This window comes from Filicampus tigris, chromosome 10, assembly GCF_054856515.1.
Source record: "Filicampus tigris isolate MCC_2025a chromosome 10, RoL_Ftig_1.0, whole genome shotgun sequence".
In the NCBI taxonomy this organism is placed as follows: domain Eukaryota; kingdom Metazoa; phylum Chordata; class Actinopteri; order Syngnathiformes; family Syngnathidae; genus Filicampus; species Filicampus tigris.
Window position 1 is genome coordinate 21,040,494 of NC_141226.1, and position 17,501 is coordinate 21,057,994.

General features: G+C 41.6%; 1 protein-coding gene across 18 annotated transcripts in view; it reads left to right on the forward strand.

The window, feature by feature from the left end:
- The window catches only part of mbnl1 (muscleblind-like splicing regulator 1), a 65,056-nt gene that overhangs the window by 30,951 nt on the left and 16,604 nt on the right, over nucleotides 1-17,501 (forward strand). For all 18 annotated transcript variants that reach the window (XM_086042307.1, XM_086042309.1, XM_086042316.1 and 15 more), the window contains one exon: nucleotides 17,239-17,409. In XM_086042307.1, coding sequence (XP_085898433.1) covers nucleotides 17,239-17,409 — 171 coding nt within the window. The remainder of the gene's footprint in view (nucleotides 1-17,238; nucleotides 17,410-17,501) is intronic.

A 17,501-nucleotide genomic window follows, 5' to 3' on the forward strand; every position in this document is an offset into this window, starting at 1 on the left:
GTCAGAGGTATGCTAAACCTGATGGGTGAAGTGTTGTAATTACCTGCAACCACATCAGTCAGGTCATTATGTGTGATCTTTGTTATTGTCATGACAGAAACGCTTCAGCCATTGACTTTTTTCTCGTTTTTCTACCGAAAGAACATGTACAAAATAAGCCTCTTGGAGCAAGCCTACTCTCGTCACCCATTTTCTTTCCACTGGTGCTTATTTTCACTTTCCCCTCCATCTTGAGTTCCCGCTCACTCTGGTTTTTACCTCAGGCCACACCCATGGGTCACATTACACCCATGCACACACAGACACAAACGGATCCATGTGGTTTTAGGCAAATGACATCAACCCTGACCTGGTGTGAACCCACCCGCAGCAGAGCCTCGTCTAACCAAACAAGGCCCACTCTGTCGTAAAACGAGCGGCGTGGTAACGGTCTGGAACAACCAAAGTTTGAATACATACTGTACCTCCGTGCCATCAACCTCGTAGTCTGTCTGTTCGCCCGCCCGCCTGACCGACACACCCACCGTCATCATGTCTGACTTGCGAAGAAAAACAGGCCGACCGTGTGCACATGCACGTGCGTGTTATGTCTGTGTTGGTGGTGCTGTTGGAGCAGGTTCCTACCCCGCGCCAAGATTACATTCCCACAGAGCCGAAGGCCTCATAGCTTATCTTCTCTCTCTCTCCCTTTGCCTCTATCTTTCTTTCTCTCCGGCTCCTATTTTTCCCATGCTATGACAGCATGTTTATGTGGAGGGGTTATGTAGCGCAGGCAGGTGAAACACAAGCACATGCACGGCGGTGTAAATATTAGCTACGTTGCTAGTCGACAGCGGTTATCCTGCTCGGGAATAAAATCAACATGCCACGCTTGGTGTGCAGCTGTGTTCAGTTTTGGGTTCAGGGGGCTAATGTCTATTTGACATTTCTGTCACACGCCGCACACTATATCAAATGACACAATGCACATGGCCCCAGCCAAGCTGCAATTACCTTTTTAGTAGCCGACGGAGTAGTTGCTGTAATCGAGAATTGGCCGGCTTGATGCGCGGTAAAATCCTCTGAATAAAACTCATTAAAAATCATTTCAAAAACCCAAATCGAGGAGGTGCGTTTTCAACGCAACACAACATGCTTCACATGCTGTAATTAAGTCAACGTTTAAAAGTAGTCACCAGCAGAATTAAATGGATTTTAAAGGAAAGGAAAGCAAAAATAGCTTAGTAAAAGAGTGTACAAGATTTTCGAAAACATGATTTTAAAAATACTTTGAAAGACCTTAATGGCACATGCACTCTATTGGCATGTTTTGAATCTTCATTCATTTATAAAGGATACCAGCAAATTGGGGGACTGGATTATAGAGAGAGAAAAATTTGATTCAAAAGTGATTTTTCGGGGGCAGAGGATGGGGCGGCATACACGGGTGCGTTATATACACAGGATTTCCCCATCTAACATTAATTTTGATTACCGTGATCCCTAGTTGATCGTGGCAGTTACATTCCAGACTCACCCACAACCGGTTTAAACCTGCAATATGGAGAGATTGTTGAAAAAAGTCTGTCTTCAATTTCTGCAATGTTTAAATTGGAAAAACACCTTCAAGGCAATGCATGCACAGTATGATGGCGCAATTGTGCATTGTGAAGTTGTCAACAGGCATTAATTAACACCTACGAGAGTCGCCAACCAGCCTGATATGAATGTTTTGGGAATGTGGAAGGAATCCTCTCTAAAAAATGACTAATATTACAGCATCTACCTGAGTCACTTGCAGTAATAGTAGAAGAAGAAGTTCACTTTAGAGTATTATCCTGCCTCCGGGTGGCCAAAGTGGGCACACCAGAAGGAGCAGCACAATGAACTGGATTGCAGCATTAAATTGCGATGCGCAAACTGTTTAATTCTTTCCATTCTATTTAATTATGTGACTATATTTTGTTATACGTTTCTATGAAGTGCAGTGGGGTTCATCAAAATAGTTGTATAGGTTAATACATTCCTTATATGGGTTATTAAAAATATGTGTATATGTCCAATTAGGGCCAACTCATAATAGTCATCGGTTTGAACAAACCTACACTTTTGTGTCGCGCTGCCTAGCTAAGGTGGTTTGATGCTAAACAGCCCAATCCTTCCTTTTGATAGTTATCAAAATATGTTAATTCTGAGTTTATCTGCATGACAGCGTGTGGACTTCACAAACGTGTGAGCCTATCATTGCTTCCCTCGCTGTTTGCTTGCCACCTCGTGCTTGCCCAAAGAAAACATGGCTATGCAAAGGGAGAAAAAAAAAGACACTTGTTTGCAGTATTATAATGCTCAAAGTAATCTCACCAAGACAAATGTGTTTTCAAGTCGAGGAGTTCCTCGCCCCTATGATCAGCAAGGTTTGTTTTTAGCAGCGCCATGCTGATTTCCAGCCAATCCTGCGGTGATGTTGTAATCCAGACCGTCTCCGGGGTCCACACGGACTTCTGTCTGCTGCAGTCCACACATAAATTCTCCACCCCTAATTGGATTTTTAATTGGATATCTGTGGGCGCATCCATGGTGAAATCCTTCTTGAAAGAATTTGCCCAGAATTCAGTCATCCGTAAAGTGTAAGCTTTTTTTTTTTTTTTTTTTTTTTTTTTTTTTCCCCTCAAAGTGAGTTTTTTTATGACACAGAGCCGCGGGGGTGTTGTCGTCTCGGGTTTTATTAAGAGCTCACTTACATTACAGAAGCCTTTGTTTTAGTCTTGCTATTGGCGTCTATTCTTATGGCTTTGTCACATTTATGCCAAAGGGCTTTTATGTTTAGCTGGGGATTAATGCCTTACACGCACTTGCACGCGCACCGAAACATTCTTTATGCGGTGTGTACATCCTCATCAGATCGCTCATCACTGTCCCTTTTTCTTCTCGGTGTCATCTGACTCTGTCCCACCATCACACTGGCTCCTTTTATAACACTGCTAATACAATGAGCACTTCTCTGCGGTCCCGCCACCTCCCATGTTATGTGCCCCAACATACCCATGCACCATAAACACCTCAGGGTACGCGTGGTGTTCAGCCGAGGAACAAATATTGATGCCTTGACAGTTGACACTCCGATTATCCTGTTAAATAATCTTAAATCCACATTTTCCAAAAGTTTACTTCCTGTTGGCCTCAAAGTTTGTGTTTTTGAACAGTGATCAAACGAAAACACATTTTCATCAAAATGGCCGTAATTTGAAGACACACATTTGAAACTACGCCGTTGACAATGCAGTAATGACAGACATTTGTTGGCAATGGTTACTTTTATTTCAGTCAAGGAAATATGCGTCAACACAAATGTTCTAAAAGTAGTGAGTTGTCAAACACTAAGGCAAAAAAAATAATAATTAAATATGGATATAAGTACTTATTTTTTGTTATTCTTCAATTGTACTTTGTTGATTTCATAGTTGAGGAACTACTGTGTCTCCTTCCATACTGTGAAACAATCATTCATTATTTCATCATCATTTTCTGAAGGCTATTTCAATGCTTTGGCCCATGCAAAACATTATTGTTGGCTGCCTCTTGCAAATGTAAGCATGCAGCAAAACTCTTCCATCACCACTGAGGGATCTGGGGACCAGCAAAGTGCATTCACCACACCAAGTTTCCAGACGCGTTTGCCTGACTTTTAAAAGTGCAACATTTAGAATACAAGGGTACATAGTGTGAGAAACTATTTTCTGAACGGTGTTACGAAAGTGGTCGGGCAAAGACTTTCTGATATTTTCTTTGGATCTGTTTTTAATGTTTGCTCGTGCCTGTGTGGCAATGTCCCGGCTTCAAATCACCGTGTTTGCGCAGAAAGGGGAGGAGACAGTCGGTGCAAGCTAAATTTAAGCTGATTGGCCATCTCTAGGAAATGCTGGTGCAAACCTTGGCACAGGTTCTTATCCCAGCTAGTGTACAATTCTAGATCCGTAGTTCAGCTAGGTGAACGCTTCCAGGGAATTAAAGCGCTCCACGTTGGGAACCTGGATAATTCACTTCAGCGAAACATGAATGAATAATAAACACATAATCCCCGCGTACTTTATAAAAGCTCTGGCTTTTCCTAATGACATTGCTTCATTTCTTTCTCACACGCCAGCAATGCCACCTACAGACAACCCAACTCAGCCATTATCCTCCCACTTGACAGGTGAGCGTAGCGCCCCGGGGCATTAGCGTCATTTACTTAACATTTGTGCAAGCCGCCCCTCCCTCACGTGAGTGTTTAGAACCGTCAGTCAGGTTTACTCAGCCCCTTATCCTTCTCTTGTTGCGAACATGAAAGACAGATGCCAGAAGCTACACACACACACACATACACACACACACACACTCGCCGCTAGCGCTTGTCACTGACATGCGAATCGGAGTTGATAACTGACTTATTTGATTATTCAACCCAGCTGCTAGAACCGTGCGACTGTTTTGTTTTCATAAGCACATTCCTTCATAAAATAGCAGTGTCTGGGCCTGTCAACGTTTTTTATTGTTCTACCTTCTCCTTCAGGCAGCCTCTGCGCCCAATATGTACAAAATTACGTATTTTTGTTGTTGCTGTGAAATGTTAAAGTGACACTCGTGACATTTGATAAAAGGTTTGATGCTCACTCGCAAAGTTTTGCTGCTTAGTAGCATGAACTAATGTAGACAGAAGAGATCATGCCATGGGCGGCTGTGGATGTTCACCAAACTAGTTTGCCACTTAAACGGGCTACCTTTTCACTTTGAAAGTGCTGTAATCAAATTCATGGTTAGGGCTGGGCATTTTGCTACATTTCAACCTCCAACATAGTGCGGGTTTTTTTTTTTTTTTTTGTTTCGAGCTGCATTTCATTGCCAGTGTTGTATCGATCTGGATAATGTTGCTATGCGCCACAGTAAATGTCATGTTATTCATCTTTAAACTGCAGGGGTGTTTCAGTGACTGGCTCGGAGTGTGACCATTGAAATTGACACCTTGTCGGTCACACCTTCGAGATCTGATTGGGTGTTCTTGCTCGGGCATGGTAGTTTCTAGAAAATCTAATTAGAAGCACACAATGGGGCCTGAATATGCAGGCAGCAGTTGTTCTTTTTTTGCATTTGGTTTTTAGACTTGGTATATTTGCATGTAAGGCTTAACTTGAAGCCTCAATTCTCACAAGTAGACACTTATTTTATTATATTTTGCTAACAGAGCAGAGCAATCATATGATTTTTTTTTTGGGGGGGGTTCACATTAAATATGGGGCAGCACGGCGTTAGCATGTCTGCCTCACAGTCGAGAGATTCTGGGTTCAACTGTTCTCCCCGTCCTTTCTTAGATTTTCACCCCTCCCATTTTCCACAAAATAACATTTTAGGTTAATCGAAGACTCTAAATTAGAGATAGACAGATACCGAATATTAGTAGCAAAGGAGGCTGATAAATGATATTTTGGAGCTGATATTCATTTTCAGTAAAAAGGAAAATACTGGCATCAAAAGGAAAAAAATGTAAGCTCTTAACTTTGTTAAATCGTCTTCAAGCATATGTTTATTGAAGAATTTTTCAGATTTGCATAATGTTGCATAATATTTATTTATTATTATTATAAATGTTTGCCACTCTACATCTTTGTTGTAAAATTCTAACTAAAAGGGAACTCCCAAGGTCATCAGCATGTCTTCAAAAGTTAAATGAAAACTCAATCAATAGCTCCCTATAGTTTTCTACAGTAAATAAAATTCTCTAAAATTTCAAAATGACAGAAATGTTAAAATTTCACTTATCCCGGTTTTGATTTCAAACAAAAGGTGCAGAGTGATCCAAGAGTCACTAGAATCTATTATAAAGTTAACTGTAAATTAAATAATTAGTTCCTTCAAGTTAACACGGTTTCAAGTTGTTTGTCGATATGTGCAATTTTACTGGCGACCAGTCCAGGGTGTAGCCTGTCCCTTCCCAAGAAACAGCTGGGGTAGGACTTACCAATCGACACTAATGAATACAAGCGATGCTGAAAATAGATGGAGATTCCAGTGTGGAAAAAAACATGCTTTTGCTAGTTTTTGCAACTGGGAATTTTAGCCAGACCACTCATTAGCCTCTCGTTTGTGGTTGGGAGGAGCAGAGAGATGAAATTTTATTTTTTTCTGAAATCCAACCTTGAAGCTAAATGCCTTTTTTTATTTTTTTTTATTTTATTTTACTGCTTTGAATACGACAGAGGATCCATCTGGATTTTTGGGTGCGGTCTTTATTTACGCGCTTGACACTTTTTTGCGCAAGCAGACATCTACTCTAAACTGTCTTAGAAATGGCAGTCCCTCTCGGTGGTTACTGGCCCTTTTAAAGGTCATACAACCACGTATTAATTTTCCAGGTCATCCATGAAGTGAATTTCTTGAAATTCCTCCTGTGTACCTCTGGTGTTTGTGCTTCATTTTGATTGAGTCCGCTGATGCTCCCAACTCAGCCATGCTGCATTGCACCCTCAAATTAGTCTCTTATTCATTCTGTCACTTCTGACACCAGATAGTGCCGTATATCATCTCTATTAGCAATCCAATTAGTATGCTTAACTCAGTTCAATAAGAAAGCGCCTTAAGAAGCAGCACATATATTCTATTGTTTTATTTCAGGTTAAAATCCGCTCATAATTTAAAACAGCGTCAGAGACAAATTAAATTACTCCTACTCTGCTGTCGGCTTTCTCGTCCTTAATAGAAACAGGAAGAGGGTGAAAACATCCTGCTTTAGCTGGTGCCAAGTCCGAAGGGGATAATCACACACAGAAACAGGATTAGGCCAGTTGACAGTGGGATTAGAGCTTCAGATAGGATTAGCGTTTTTGAGATCAGATTAGTGTAATATGCGCCGGATTGATTCTGTAAATTCACTGTTGGAGGAGCATGTGGTGCGTGTGCGTGTGTGTGTACATTTTACAATGCAGGCGCCTCAGAGCTCAGATGGAAACTGCAGATGAGATAGAAAAGGAGAGCACGGATCAAAGATATGAAGACGAAGAAGTGGCGGATCGCTCAGGTTTTTTTTTTTTTTTTCCCCACCTCTTGAAGTGCTGAGATGTGTAACACGAAGTTGCCACCAGTGTTGTCTTCAAAGTCTATATTAGTCTACAGTTCACGTTACCTACCTCATTGTGTGTGTGTTCCTCTCCTCTCGCGGTTGTTTTTAACTTTCCCCTCGTACTCTCGCACCGGTGAAAAATATAATAAATAACTGTGAATAAAAAGCAATCAAGACAGTGAAATGCAATCCTGTCACATGAAATCATGGCAAAGGCAAATGTCTGATTACGATAAACAGCAGAGAAAGGAGCACACCTCAGCCAAAACAACAGCATGGTGTTTTGAAACTTCACCCGGCATATGGTAAATTCACAGGAAAGTATGTGCGGGAAGACAAATGCAGTGCGAGAGGTGGGATAATAAAAAAGGGGGGGAAAAAAAAAATCCACAGCGGTCTAACTTTAGACGCAGGGCTCCTGTGTACGTGACATCTGACCTGAGGCATTTCTTCAAAACAACACCCTGTCGGGTGTGAATAACTCATGCTGTTTGTGTGTGCACAAATAACAAGACTGCCGCCCCTGTGACACACACTATACCGGGCATGGGCAAACTACGGCTTTTTAATACAGCCCGCCGAACTTGACCAAAAAAAAAAAAAAAAAAAAGAAATCAGAATCATTTAATGATTTCATCTTGTCCCTGCAGTGCCCGCGTTTTCCAAGTAGATGGCGCACTGACCGTTGGTGGACCTTTTGTGGAATGCGGTGTGTCTGGCAAGCCACGCGAAAGAAATGGGTCTTGTCTCGCGATGATGTCGTTCAGTCACGCGGGGTGCAGGCTATCACACACGCTTAAAATGCATTTGCGGGTCTGGAAGCGAACATAAAAAAAAAAAGAGTGAGTCGTGATTGGTCGTTATCTGAGCCCTGACCAACCGTGATGTCATTTTCAGTCGGCAGCAAATGGCAAAATGGCCGCCCCCTGAGATGGACAAAAGAGGGTGAATTTTACTGCTTATCTCATATTCCACAAAAACAATATCAATAAGAATGCCATGTTTAGACTATTGGAGGCACATAGAACATAATACTGTAAAGAAATGTTTTGGGTTGACTTCCCCTTCAAAGCTGAAATCAACCCAAACGTTTTTTTCAAGAATATGTTCCCAGCAAGCCCACTAGCTGAAACACGGCATTCTGATTAATATTCAGTTTGTGGAATATGAGTTAAGCAGAAAAATCCACTCCTTTTTAGCACAGGGGGCAGCCATTTTGTCACTTCTGCCGACTGAAAATGACATCACAACTGCTGTGGGCTCAGGTAACGACCAATCACGGCTCAACTTCAGAAAACAGGTCAGTCGTGATTGGTCATTACCTGAGCCCTCAGCAGTTGTGATGTCATTTTCAGTCGACAGAAGTGACAAAATGGCCGCCCCCAGAGATAGCAAAAAACGGGTGGATTAACTCCTATTCCACAAACGCAATATTTATCAGAGTGCCTTTCTTCAACTCGTGGGTTTGCTTAGAACATATTCTTGAAAAAAAATAGGTTTGGGTTGACTTTCCCTTTGAAGCAGTTAATAAGCCTCTAACCTCGCAGGTAATAAAGCTTTAAAATCGTGGAAAAAAACCAAGAACATCGTGTCTTCTCTCAAGCGTTGCGGCCGTGTCCGTTGAATGCGCTAGAACCACCCCCTGCTCAACTGTCAATCAAATGCCACTAATACCAATGGATGATACTTTGTCTACTTTGTAGAATCATTCTTATGCTTGCACATAGCTGCGTTTGAGCCACGAAAACATATCTACCTCGGGCCTCCTTTGGCGGCTCACCGGGTTGTAGCGGCAGGCTAGCTTGGGATGGATGTTTAGCTTGTTGTCTAAGCACTTCAGAGACCAAAGAACTGCGAACCAACTCATTATTTCCTTCCATATCCACTTGTGTTGCTGTAATGACCATGTGGTTGTTCACATATTCATCACTTCCATCGGTTCTAGAGTACTCAACATTTCCGCACATTTTTAATCCATCGGTGTTTCAAATACTTGCATGTATCTTCGTTTTGTAGCTGAACTCTCACCCATAATCCTTTGTGCCATTGTTCTGGCAGGGTGGTAATGCGTCACCAGGGGCAAACTGTAACTATTATCGTAGATTAGCAACTCCCACCCCTCCACGTCTTCATAAGCCCTGCTGATCACATATCAGTTCCCCCGACCGCTGAGCAGTGCAGTGAGCATCAATGTGCGCTATGCACATAATCACAAGGGCATGAGTGTGCCTGCGCCTGGTCCGAAATAGAGATGCAACGGCAACAAGAAACCGAGCTGGCGTGGCTCACTTTTTCACTCTTTTTTAGAAACAGTTGCTAAGTGTAGTTCTAGTAAAGCGCTGGGATTTGGCTTTTGCCCACCAACGCCTTCCATTGAGAGGCTTTTTTGTTTTTCTACGTCAAAGCAAGTATCCTGTTGATTTTTGCATGATATTCTCCAAGGTTATTCGAGTTTCGTGACCATGCTCTTAACTCTACTCATATCTTAAATCATCTGTCGCCATTGGGATGAATGGAAGTGACATTAATCTGTTCCGGCCTCAACCCAAATAAAACTAACACAAGGTTTTGCGGTGTGTTTTTAAAAAAAAAAAGGAAAAATTGAGCTCTATAATATTTCTTGAAATAAAAAAAAAAAAAAACGAATGTAAAGAATTGAACAGTTTGTGCACCATGATGTCCCTTCTGCTGTGCCTGCCTCGGCCACCGGGGACAGTAAATTACAGTCACGCAGACGCAAAAACGAGCAAATTTCACAACTACTGCAAGTGACTCAGTAACTACAGTAATGGTCATTTTGCGCAGAGGATAATGAATATATGCCTGTGAGTATTGTTATATTCATGTCTGTCTACATGTATTGCTGCATTGTTTGTGTTCCAATATCTATTGCTTTAGCCTGTCTTCGGCGTTCCCCATTATGTGTTAGCATTAAGCTAGCTGTATTTAAGACACTTATGTGGTTGTTGTAAATAGTGAGTAATTTGTTTGATGTTTAGTTTGACAGTAAACTTCAACTGGGAGTGTCAGCTTAACGCCTCTTTTTTTGAGGAATTGTTCAAAGTCTGCAAAACTGCTGCTCGGTCTGAAGTGAGCTGAGCTGAGTTGAGTTGAGTTCGCCGCATACAGCATTCAAGTTTTTGCTTCGAGCAAAAAGAAAAAAAAAACATGGCCGAAAGTTGACTCGTATCTCAAAAACACTTGAGTTAGTCGGGTCACTCGTATCTCAAGGCGCCACTGTACTCTCTGATCAAAGACGGTCGATTTAGCTTCATCCTTATCTCTTTATCTTTATCTCTTCAATGTCAAATGTACAGTATCAAAACTAGTTGACTTCGAGGGAAGGGTAAACTACTGCCTAGGCGTGTCACCAGTCAATCACGTATACTGTAGAAACCGAAAATTCATTCTCACATTCACACTGTCACCGAGTGGTAAGTGAATTGCTCCACTGTCAGCGACTAACCACAGAATAATTCACACATTTTTCAGTAGTTTTCTTGAGTGGTTATCAAGGGATTCCAATGTCGTGAATATGCACCTAGGCGTGTTATTCAATTGGAATATTTTCTTTTACAGTACATTTCTGCTTGATTTGGGGTAGGGCATGTTCGACAAAGACCAACCACTGGGCGTGAGCCTTTGAGTGGCTTGCTGCTGGCCAGCAACACAAAGCTTCATTCACAGTGTGCGCGAGAGGAGAAATCGCTTTCATCTCCGTGTATGTTTGGACAGAAGTCACTGGAACGATGGCCAGAGAACAGTAGAGCCTCACATACTGTGATCCAAAGCATCCCTACCGAACGACAGACCATCAAAGATTCCCGTCCACGTTCAACATAATTCGAATGATGGTGATATGTAAACATTATGATACGGACAGATTAGCGCAATCTCTCAGTCCCTCGTGGACTTGGAACTAACCTGATATTGGGAAAAAAAATAAAATCCTCCTTGTGCAGATTGAATAGCTTCACAAGTACATGTTAGTAGCTTTGTAGAAAAGACAAGTAGAAAAATGTGATTAATCGCGACGAATTAAGGAAAATGTAGTTCTTAGTTACTAAACTTGCATTGCCAAAATTCATGGAACTAGTAGGTGTGATTTCTATGTTTTTAAGATGTGCGTCTTAAGACTTTGGTCCATAATGTGTGCTTAATAAGCTCATTTAGATTCTTTATAGACACAAATTACAGCCATGGGAAATATTATGAGACCGCCATGTTTTCTTCAATATCTTGTGCATTTTAAAGGGCACTTAACCCCCAAATTTTCTTTACATTAATATGTTCTATGCTCCTTCCCTAGTCTAAACATGGCATTCTAATTAATATTGCATTTGTGAAGGCATTTTGGTTATTATCAAGAAAACCTTTGGAAAAAGCCTCGATCACCTCTTGAATTCAACTCTTATATTTTTGTTGTCCTTAATATAGTGATCAAAAATGTACCTGTAGTTTTACTCGACACTTAAAATGAACAGGAAACTGAAGAAACAAGTATTCGTCTCATTTATTTCCCCCCCATGGCTGTATAAGCCTGTGCAAATTTGTTAAAAGCCATTTATTAATAATTAGGTCTACTGTTGCATGGTAAGAAAATTGATGCAGACGTTAGCCTTTGAGTGTTTGAATGTTACACTTGAACCAAAAATGCTGCGAAATGTTCCACGAGCAAACAGCAGCAGTGTTGCATAACCGAGTCGCGCTGTCTGCTGTGCTTTTCGCTTCTCCTTTAGGAGAGTCGAATATTTCTGTTTTCGCCGTGGGAGTATGATGTTGTTTGGATGTTCTAGGTGAAGCAAAGTGCATTTGTACTCATGCATACCACTTGCCGCATGCCTCCTCTCCTCTCCAAAGGATGGGACGCAGCCCCACCCAGCATTCTTTTTACCTCACTTCATTGTTTGTTCAAACCTCGCAAACTTTCAACAGCAAGGGCGTGTAACAATTCGGAGGGAGACTTGGACGAGTGCGCGATCAGGGCGGGACGAGTGTTTACGACTTACCGTCATCAGTCAGGCCACACAGTAGCCAGGACGACGTTTGAATGTTGAGAATGAAGTCGGAGGACAATCAGAAGGGTAGAAAAAAAAACAAAAAAAAAACATTGTAATGATGGCAGAAAATGTTTTGGAGTTGTAATTTTTCTGACCAAATAAAGTGGAAGTTTGCAATTTTGAAACTGCTGGCAAGATTTGAACGTAGCCTCGCTCATCCCTCCTCCCTCGGATCTCTGATCAAAGGCACGCCCCTGACTAACATGGACTGTACGCAAGGTAAAATAAATGAAATAAATCATTTAAAAATATAGAAATAAATTCATGGGATTGAATGGCTGGACTGTGAAAAGATAAATAAATATCTCCTTGGCAGTCAATGAGTTGAAAAAAGAATAATTGATTGACATATTCAATTTATATGTCAAGGCATATAAATATGTCCTTGGCACTGAATGAGTTAACATTGTATCCGAATCAGAAACTCTTTACAACCGTTGCATTCAATGCTACGTTTTGTCCAGCGGTCCTACTTCGAAGTGGAAGCCTGATGCAAATTGCGCTTGAGGGGGTAAACAAAGGGACTGTTCTGGATTGTTGACTTATTCCCTGACCTATGATGACCCCAAACCAGTTAATCCTACGATATTTTTTTTAATGTTCGTCGACTGCAATTTTACGCTGCTCTCTTTGGCTTCCCAGACTATATCCAGCGTTTCATCTGCAAGCGTACCTCGAATTCCGACTCTTTTGTCCGGGTCGATAAGTAATTGCTTTAAGACATGAGCGTTTTCCTTGTACTGTATAATATTTGTGTGAACAACACCGTAATTAGAAAAGCAACGCAGGGCCGAGGGTCCGACATCTGGAGGCCTCCTCACGGAGCAGCCCCTACGGCGGGGCACTTTGTTCTCCGTATTTTCATTGTCAAGCTTCTGTGCAACCCAGTTATCAAAACAATTCAAGGAATCACTACGATGTCGTGTGAGAGTGTCTGGCTGCTCTGTTGCCGTGGATACCGTCTTGAGCTGCTACTCGAGACGGTCGATGTCACGATCAGACGAATGACCACAAACGTGGCGGAAAGGGTATTGTCCTCCTCTTCTTCATCTTCCTCCTCCTTCTTCTGAATCACCTCTGCGTTCCCTCTCGGCGTGCGCTGACCCGCAGTGAACGTTTCCCTGATGCGGGCTAGCTCTCACTCCTCAGTTGATATGGCTGCATCCCCTCCACTAATGCAAATGTTTCAGACAGTTTTGTTGTTGTTGTTAATATGTAATGGCTATCAGCAAAGGTATATTTTTATTAGGAATTATATTAGTGCCTCAGATGTGAATCCGGTTGTTAATGTGTCGGGTCAGGCAGGGTGAACGCAATGCGATCGTGTCTCCTCTGGGTCGCACGCACGCACGCACACGCACGTGGACATTCTGCCCCATCACCCTCACTGCATGCCACTATCGTTCTCTGAATGACAGTGCTATTTGAACACATGCACTTAATGGTGTGTAATTTCCACTTTTCAACCCAGGCGTGGATCATTCGGTGGCCGAGTTTGGCTTTATCATTGACATAAATCCGAGAAAAAAAAAAACAAAAAAATTCCACCTTTTGCAAAAATGTTCATGAATTATGCAATCCCTCCGCTGTTTTTGCCGAGTTGATTCATTTGGTTATAAACAATGTTATTTACAGTTTTTGCCAGGTCCCCATTCCCCTCCAATAGCAGGAGATTACTGTACATTAAACACTCTTCGAAACATTGAGGAAGATCTAATCGAGCTAAACCTCAAAATAAAAAGTCAACTGTCACAAAAAAGTAAGCCCATGAAGAAATGTCAACATACTGTAAATAGACATGAACACCTGCTGTGAAAATACCTAAAACGCAACCAACCCTGCTCACTCCGTGTTTACTGATAATACTTGACTGGCAGCCCATCCAGGCAGCAGACTGATGTAGTTTGTTGCTTTAATCTTTTTAATATGAACACTATTATGACTTGAACAGAATAATACTCCTGATTCATAATCTAGTGCCAATGAGTCATGTTTCTACTTCAAGTGTATTGCAATAAATTTGAATATTGTGGAAAACAATTAATTTCAGTAGTTCCAATCCGAATGTGGAGCTCAGAAATTTTATAGATTCAGTACACACAGAGTGAAATATTTCATGATTTTCTTTCTTTATTTTTTTTTTTTTTGTAATGTTAGTCATAATATCACCCCAAAATTGAATGTTCCATAAGAAACAATCAAAATGATTATACATTTTAAGAAAATGCAGTAGTAATGGGCAGTCTGAAAAGTATTTTCCATTTACCGTATTTTCCGGACTATAACCCGCTTCTTCTTTCCTAGGCTTTGAACCATGCGCCTTATATAAAGGTGCGGCTATTCTGTGGATTTTTCTTCCACCGCTAGGGCCGCTCTAACCAGAATTACAATACAACACAATTGCCATTAATAGAATATGGCTGCAGGTGGAGGAGTTCAACAGGCGAGGGCGCTATGCACTAGGTTATGAATCGGGTGGTATGCGGAAGTACAGCAATAAAAAGTGGACGTTAACTGACAAATTTAGGTGGCAGCGGGCGGTGAAATGAACATAAGTACTGTTTATTTTCTCTTGGCTCTGCTCTGTTTTAATCAGCAAAGTTTCTGCCGTGTTAAAGTCACAGTTAGGACAGAATCTGTTCAGGTACATACATGTACATTTACAGTTCAAAATTGTTCTGTTAATGCAGTAAATAACTACATTTTTCAACAGATAGGTGCGGCTTATATAAAGGTGTGGCTTGTATATTATTTTCATTATCATTTTTTAAAATAGAGTGGGTGGGGCTTATATAAAGGTGGGGCTTATATATGTTTTTTTTCATTATTTTTTTTAAATAGAGTGGGTGCGGCTTATGTATAGGGTGCGGCTTATATATGTTTTTTTTTTCATTATTATTTTTTCCAAATAGAGTGGGTACATCTTATATAAAGGTGCGGTTTACATTCCGGAAAATACGGTCTTTATATTGAGCTTCACTTTTTTTAATTGAACCACTGAAATAAATAACTTCTAATTTGTTGAGTTGCACCTGCAAATGCACTTTGTATTTCAGCACTATATATAGACGGACGTGTGCATCTCAGTCTCAACAAGATCCAGTAACAACTTGAGACAGCAACTTCACACTAAGTGGACAAAAAGCTCCCCCCCTGCAATCCAAGCACACTTCTTAGCCATGACCCCACTCCTCTCACCCTTGCACCTGTCTGGTAATCCAGTATGAGTGAAAGCGAAGGAGAGTGAAGTCATGACAGAGTACTGAGATGTCTCCCAGTGGGGGCTGCTCGGTGAGGTCAACCAGGCCTGTCTGTCTATTCCAAACGTTGTTTGTCTGTGTTGGCCTTTACGTCACGTGATGTGTGCTGTGTGCTCAGGCCACCTGTTGCATGACCCTGAGTGCTTTTGTGTTTGGACTCCGCCCCCTCAGACTGAAGGTATAATTAGCAGAGTCGATAATTATTCGGAGGCTTTGAAATGTGACTTTGTATTGTGTTAAAGATTGGGATTCGCCCAGGTCGTGTCGGGAAACGTGTAGCCGAGCCGGATGTCATTGGAGTAGCATGAGAAGCATCAAACACTCGCAAATGTGACCCTGCTGGGAGTGACAGGAATAGCAGGTGGTTGATTTATAGCGTTTGACCAGAATTATGGTCAAACGATTTGGATCCAGGGACCCCTTAAAGTCAAAGTCAAGTGAAACTTTTTTTCTTTACAATAATATGTTCTATGCGCCCCCACTAGTAGTAACGCGGCGTTCTGGAAAAAGATTGCGTTTGTGTTAGATGAATTACGCAGCAAAGTCTACCCGTTTTTATCAATGTCAGGGAGCAGGCATTTTGCCGCTTGCTGTCGACTGAAATTGACATCACAGTGCCTAAAGGGCTCAGGTAACGACTGTCACGGCTCACCTGTTTTGTATGTTGCGCGCTTAACATGCATTGCCAACGTAGCAAGTTATTTCGAGACTTTTACGAGCCTTCCAGCGACTTTCTGAAAAAAAAAGAATAATAAAATGTGACATGCGATATTAATTTACACTAAGAAACAAAATGAGTGGAATTGTTTTCACTTTGTTTTCATTATGACAAAAAATTAAGTTCCGATCCAATCGTGTGAAAAGGTCGGATTTGTGAATGTTCTTACTTTCTAAAGTCAAGAATAAAATCTTTCATTTGTTGACTTCATTTGAACCATTGCTGACTTAAAGCCAAATAAAAAGTGATCATGTTGGGATACCATCCATCCATTATCTATACCGCTTATCCCTTATTTGAATGTTTAAAAAATGAATATAATTAGGACAATTTATATGGGCTCTTTTTTTTCCCTTTGTAATATATTGGCGAGGTATCGGATCCAGTCTTGGTATCGGCAGATAATCAAAACAAATGAGCGTGACTCGGGATCGGGTGCCAAAAATGCAATTGGGACATCTCGAACAAGAATTAGAATAGCTTTATTGTCAAGTGAAAGACAATCACTGCGTCAATTGCGCTGATCATTGCCAAAGAGCCGTTTATGTTGCTCAATCAGTCATGTATTCACTTGTTGGAAATTTTTTAGCAAAACTATGTTCAAGTTGACAATATTTTGCCAAGGTTGCCTTTATATTGTGGCTTTTGTTCAGCCCAAAGCTAAGGTAGAGGGGAATAATTGGTCTAAGTTTGTTTTATTGGCATTTTGTTCCTCAAACGTAGGAATGCACTTAAGAAAAAAAAAAAATAAAGATTCGACATAGCGCCTAAGCTATGGCTCATAGACGCCAGAGGGTGCAGAGGCCCCAATTTGAGAACCGCTGCTACGGTGGATTTTTACAAAGGAGTATAAAAGCCATCTGTTAATATTCTGTACAGTTATCCTCATTTGGGTTGTAGGTGAACTTGAGCCTATCCCGGCTGACTTTGGAGAAGAGTCAGGGAACACCCTGGACTGGTTGTCAACCGATGGCAGTTTTTGTCAAGTAGACTGACTGAGACCGAGAAAGCGCTATACGAGCGCAGTCCATTTACCGTTTTTCCATTTACAACTTCACCTGAGGGGTTTCACCCTCTGAATGCCCCCTAAATAAATGGTGAGGAAAACCCTTGTCCGTCCTCTTTCAGGGCCGCTGTTCCAGAGAGAACTGCAAATACCTGCACCCTCCGCCGCACCTAAAGAACCAGCTGGAGATCAATGGCAGAAACAACCTGATCCAGCAGAAGAACATGGTCATGCTGGCCCAGCAGATGCAGCTCGCCAATGCCATGATGCCTGCCACGCAGCTACCGCCTATGGTGAGGAGACACCCACAAGCAAGCTCAACTAGAAGCAAGCACGGCGAACCCCCACATTTTTGTGGTTTAGCATTTGCCGACGCGCAGCATTT